At 38.5% G+C, this 6,302-nt stretch overlaps 1 protein-coding gene across 1 annotated transcript; it reads right to left on the bottom strand.

Annotated features, from left to right (window-relative positions):
- Nucleotides 1–2,230: 2,230 nt before the first annotated feature.
- On the bottom strand, nt 2,231–3,895 carry GK2 (glycerol kinase 2). The gene has a single exon (XM_052642231.1). The coding sequence runs from the start codon at nt 3,893–3,895 to the stop codon at nt 2,231–2,233; it is 1,665 nt and encodes a 554-aa protein (XP_052498191.1).
- Between the last annotated feature and the right edge of the window lie 2,407 nt (nt 3,896–6,302).

The raw sequence follows: 6,302 nt of genomic DNA on the forward strand, positions 1-6,302 counted from the left end.
TTTCATAGGCACTTGAAATGAATATGTATTCTCTTACTGTAGGGTGTTATGGTATATGAATGTCAATTAAATTATTTGATAGTATAATTTGAACAATCTATAGTATTGTTCAAATCATTGGTTTTTCTACTTGTTCTGTCAAATGATGAAGAGATATTGAAATCTCTTACTATAATTATAGACTTATCCACTTTTTATTTCAGTTCTATTAGATTTTGCTTTATGTATTTTGAAGCTTTATTAGGTATATAAATATTTAGGATTGTTATATATCTTTAATGAACTGACCTTTTATCACTGCAAAATGACTTTGTCTATCACTGGTAATACTTTTTGCTTTGAAATTTACTTTGTTATTAATAATCACTTCAGCTTCCTTTCCATTCATATGAGTATGGTATATTTTTAAAAACCTTTTTCTTTTTTGACTATTTTGCTCCTCTTTTTAAGAAATATGTTTTTTGGAGGCAGTATGTATTTGAGTCTTCTTTATAAGACAATCTTGCTTTCTAATTGAGGTGTTTAGACCATTTATATTTAATGTTCTTATTGGTATGGTTAGGTTTAAATATATTTTCCTGTTATTATTTTTCACTTTTCTATCTTTTCTTTTTTCCCTTTTCATCTCTTTTTTGCCTTCTTTTGGGTCAAATGAATATTTTTATAGTTCTGGCCTATGCACTAAATTTAATTTTTTGTTTTGTTATTTTAGGATTTAGAATATTAACAGTGTAACTTCAAATGATATTATATTACTTCTCGTATAGTATACAAACCTTACAATATTTTACATTTCCTTTTATCTACTTCCAACTTGATTGCTATTTTTGTTTTATATATGCTTAACTCCATAGTGTATTATTAGTTTTGTTTGAACAATCCATTCTTTCTTTTCTGCTAGAAAATAATGCTTACTGTAGTATTCCACAGTAGATTTATCCACAGTAGATTTTATCCACAGTAGATTTATCCACAGTAGATTTTATCCACTAGAACTGAAAAGAAAAAGTGGATAAACCTACAACGGAAAACAAAAGTTTTCCCCTTTTGTTTCCGACATATATCTAGCTAAGGCAATTAAATTAAAAGGTAATTGTAAGAAATATTGTTGAAACCATAATATACTGTTTTATATGAATATAAAACACATACTAAAATAATAAATAACAGTTTTTTAAAAAACTTTCTACTGCTAATAGTATGTGTATTCATTGCTCTAAATATATGTGTATATATGTTTACCCTAAAATATTTATTGTGGTGGTCCACATAAGACTACCCTTCTTATAAACTTCATCAGTGGGTTCTCTATATGAAGAATATAAGTGAAAGTGAAAGTGAAGTCACTCAGTTGCGTCCGACTCTTTGTGACCCCGTGGACTGTAGCCCACCAGGCTCCTCTGTCCATGGGATTCTCCAGGCAAGAATACTGGAGTGGGTTGCCATTTCCTTCTCCAGGGGATCTTCCCGACCCAGGGATCGAACCCAGGTCTCCCACATTGCGGGTAGATGCTTTAACCTCTGAGCCACCAAGTAGAGTACATAAAATGGAGATATGAAAAGAAAAAGCATGCCCTTCTCCCTATATCATCTACATAGAAAAGTAGTGTAATTGGTGAGGCATGTAAAATGTCTGAAGAATTTTGACAAATATCTTTTAGGAAAACATCTAGGCTATGAGAATGCTACATTTCTATTATAAAAACTAATGTTTCCCTTAAACATTCAGTAAAGGTATTGTAGTTTCCCTAATATGAGCAAAAGAGGACTTTGGGATCTGTTATAAACAGCAACAGTTACAACAAGATGTCCCTCAGTTTTAACAGGGTATTTACACCTCTTAAGCAAGTATATGTAGCACAGAGAGTCAAATCCTAGTCCTAAGGGTTAGAAAATGTATGATGAAAAATTCCATAGACTGAATCTCAGTATTCTGTATTTTAGAGGGAGTGAAGTAGAATTTTATGACAGTGGAGGGGTTGATTCCTAGTGGTTGGTGTGACCTTAACTGCCGATGTTAGAAAACACACCAAATATTTCTGCAGCATTTTCTGGTGTAATTTATTTATTTCCAGCCAAAGGTCTACTTCTAGGGTTCTTGTAAGTCATGAAGTTAAGTGTTCAGTAAATGAAGTCAGAGTCTGTTATAGCGTCATCACACTAAGAGGCAGAATTGCTGGATTTGTTTCATTTTGTGAAAAGCTCACATCTTGAGAGTCCATGCTTGGTATTATGAAAATATACTTGAGATATATCTTGCTCCAATTAACATTATCATGCTAGTCACTATAAAAAAACCCAAGGGCAGACTAGAGAAGTTATTAGATTCACTACTTTCAGAAGGCTGACCTGTAACCCAACCCATTGACTTCATCACAGCTTTCTTCCATGTAGAATAACGAATTTCACTTTCTGTGGCTTTGATCTGTGGTTCAAACCGTTCCATCATGATGGTTGACAAATCCTCGGGTTTAAGGCTCCAGACATTCACCCCTTCTGCAGCTCCGGCTGCCATGGCAGCTCCCAGGGCCATTGTTTCAGGCATGGAGGCTTTTATTACTGGAATATGCAGAATGTCTGCTTGTAGTTGCATAAGAACTTTGTTGTTCGTCATTTCTCCATCCACCTGCAAATGACTGAGTGGAATTCCACAGTCACGGTTCATGGCATCCAGAATCTCTCGGGTTTGGAAACAAATAGCTTCCAATGCGGCAAAAGCAATATGACTCTTATTGGTGAACTGAGTGAGCCCACAGATGATCCCTCTTGCAGTGGGCTCCCAATAAGGTGCATACAACCCTGAAAAGGCTGGGATGAAGTAGCAGCCATAAGAAGTACCTGCTTCTTTAGCAAGTTTTTCACTTTCTTCTGAGGTTTTTATAATTCCAAGATTGTCTCTCAGCCAGTGAATAACAGCACCGCCTATGGCCACAGAACCTTCCAGTGCATAAAAAACGGGCTTGTTTTTGCCTAGCTTGTAAGCCACTGTGGTCAGGAGGCCACATTCAGAAAACACACATTTATGACCTGTATTACATAGTAAGAAGCAGCCTGTCCCATACGTGTTTTTGGCTTGTCCTTCCTGGAAGCACATTTGTCCTACTAATGCAGCAGACTGGTCCCCCAAGCATCCAGATATTGGCACACCTTCCAGGGCCCCAGTTTTCATTCGCCCATAGATCTCAGAAGAACTCCAGATATTTGGAAGAATGTCCATTGGAATTTCAAAAAAATCACACAGCTCTTTATCCCACTCTAAAGAATGGATGTTGAATAGCATCGTCCTACTGGCATTTGTTACATCTGTGCAATGGATACCTCCATCAACTCCTCCCGTCAGACTCCAGATAAGCCATGAATCAATAGTACCAAAAAGAGCTCTGCCTTCTTCAACAGCCTTTTGAGCTTTTCTCACATTGTCAAGAATCCAACGAAGTTTCACTGCACTGAAGTAAGTGCTGAGTGGAAGACCTGTCTTGGACTTGACGAAGTTATTATTTCCTGGAATTTTTTTACTAAGAGTCTCAACAGTAGACTGGGTTCTTACATCAAGCCACATCACAGCATTATAGAGTGGCTCACCGGTTAATTTGTCCCAGACCACAGTGGTTTCCCTTTGATTGCTGACACCAATAGCCTTTATGTTGGATATATCGATATTCAGTTCTTGAAGTTTCTCACATGTTTTCTCTATACATTCATTAACAGACTGAAGAATTTGCTTAGGGTCTTGTTCTATCCATCCTTCTTTTGGGAACTCTTGGGTTAATCCCACTCGATGGTGACTAAGTACTTCTGATGTTTTTGAATTGAAAACCACAAACTTAGAGTAGTCCGTACCCTGGACCACTGCCCCCACCAACGGCCCCCCAGCTGCTGTCTTCGGAGCTGCCATGAAACCAGTGGGTTGGCTCAGCTGCTCTGGTGCCGTTTCTCGTTTCCTTGGTGATGGAGGTGTTGGTTGGGGAGGGGCACGCAGGACGTCAACAGCGTCAGGCTCATCATAAGGCGCTGGCGCCATTGACTGCCCGCTGCTCAAGAATACCTTTGCACTTAAAGCAGCGCTGCCTCTTCTCACTTGATTCCTTTGGCCCAGGCTCCACCACCAGCCTCTCAATTATCTTTTCAGTTCAGTTCAGTCGCTCAGTCGTGTCCGACTCTTTGCGACCCCATGAATCGCAGCACGCCAGGCCTCCCTGTCCATCACCAACTCCCGGAGTTCACTCAAACTCATGTCCATCGAGTTGGTGATGCCATCCAGCCATCTCATCCTCTGTCGTCCCCTTCTCCTCCTGCCCCCAATCCCTCCCAGCATCAGAGTCTTTTCCAATGAGTCAGCTCTTCGCATGAGGTGGCCAAAGTATTGGAGTTTCAGCTTTAGCATCATTCCTTCCAAAGAACACCCAGGACTGATCTTTTAAGGAGATTTAAACTTTGAAGAGTAAGATATTTACCCACAGAATTATTGTACTTATGCTCATTACTGTATTGCATGGGTCCACATTTCTGTTACCATTTTCTTTCTGCCTGTAAGAGTTCCTTCATTATTTCTTGTCGTGTGGGTTTATTGGAAATACATTTTTAAAATTATTTTTGAATATCTAAAGAGGATTTAATCTACTATTTAAAGATATTTCCTATGGGTATAGAATTCTTAGCTACTTTTTTTTTCTTAAGTTTCAGTGCCTTGAATCTGTTGCTCCACCCTCTTTCGTGTTGTTTCAGGTGTAAAGTTCATTGTTAAACTTATTTTTTAAATGTCTGAAGCCCATGGGCCACAGCGAGAGATGCTGCAGGCCACAAGACCAATCCAACCAAATATATCTGGGCTTCCTCCTAGCTCGGGTGGTAAACAATCCGCCTGCTGTGCAGGAGACTCGGGTTCTATCGCTAGGTCAGGAAGATCCCCTGGAGTAGAAAATGGCAACCCACTCCAGTATTCTTGCTTGGAGAATCCCCATGGACAGAGGAACCTGGCGGGCTACAGTCCACTGCATTGCAAAGAGTGGACACAGCTGAGTGACTAAGCACAGTTCTTCTCTTACTGTCTTTAAGAGTTTTTTTCTCTTTATCAGTGGTTTTGGTCAGTTTTATGATGATATTACTTAGTATAGTTTTCTTATTTTCTGTGCTTGTGGCTCATTGAACTACTTGGGTCTATGGGATTATGGATTTCATCAAATTTGGAAAACTTTGGGCCATTATTTCTATAAATATGCTTTATTTTCCCTTTCTTCTCTGCTTTAGGGACTCCCATGACATATATTGGTGTTATTCCAGAGTTTACTGATGCTCTACTCACTATTATAATTATGTTCTCTTTCTGTGGTTCATTTTAGAGAGTTTCCACTGCTATGTTTTCAAATTTACTAGTCTTTTCTTCTCTTGTTTAATCTGCTCCTAATTCATCAAGTGTATTTTTCACCTCACACGCTGTAGTTTTCATCCCTAGAAGTTCAATTGGATTTTTAAAAATATTTACTTAGATTTTTGAACACATTGAATACAGTTAGAATAAATTTAATTTCAGTTTCTGCTAAACCTAACATCTGTGTCAGTTCTGGTTCAATTTTGACTGATTAATTTTTATCCTCATTATATCTTGTATTTCTCTGCTTCTTTGCATGCTTGATAATTTTTGATTAGGTGCCAAACATTGTGAATTGTTTGGATTGGATTGGTTGGTTTGCTGGTTATATCTGTGTTCCTATAGGTCTCGAGCTTTGTTTTGGGATGCAGTTAAGTTACATGGAAACAGTTTGATTCTTTTGAATTGTGTCTTTTAGATTTGCTATTAATAGGTGGAGTAGGACAGTACTTAATCTGGGGCTAGTTATTCCCCTTACTTCTGATAAGATCTTTCAGGGTACTCTAGCCAAGGCCCATGAAAAATGATATTTTTTTGGTTGGTGGACATAGTCCCTGTTCCCAGTCATGGGTAAATGCTGGATACTGTTGCCTTTAGTCTTTTAATATGCTTCTTTATATACATGTGCACTGATCAATACTCAACTGAATACTCAAAGGGGACACACTGAAGGTCTCCAGAGTGCTCTTCCTGTGTAACTCTTTTCTTTCCAGTACCATGTCCTGCAACTCTAACTGCCTTTGTCTCTCTGAATGCTCAGCTATATCTCCTTACTGCAGAGTTTACACTGAGCTTCACTTGGGTTTCTCTTCCCAGTGGTATGTCCTCAAATTTCTCTCAAGTAACTAGGCTGGGGAAGTCATAGTATTCATGCTATTTGTTTCTTGCCTCTCAGAGATCACTATCCTTCGTGGCCTGGTAGTCAGCATCTCAT

The sequence above is a fragment of the Budorcas taxicolor genome, chromosome 6 (genome assembly GCF_023091745.1).
Source record: "Budorcas taxicolor isolate Tak-1 chromosome 6, Takin1.1, whole genome shotgun sequence".
Lineage (NCBI taxonomy): Eukaryota > Metazoa > Chordata > Mammalia > Artiodactyla > Bovidae > Budorcas > Budorcas taxicolor.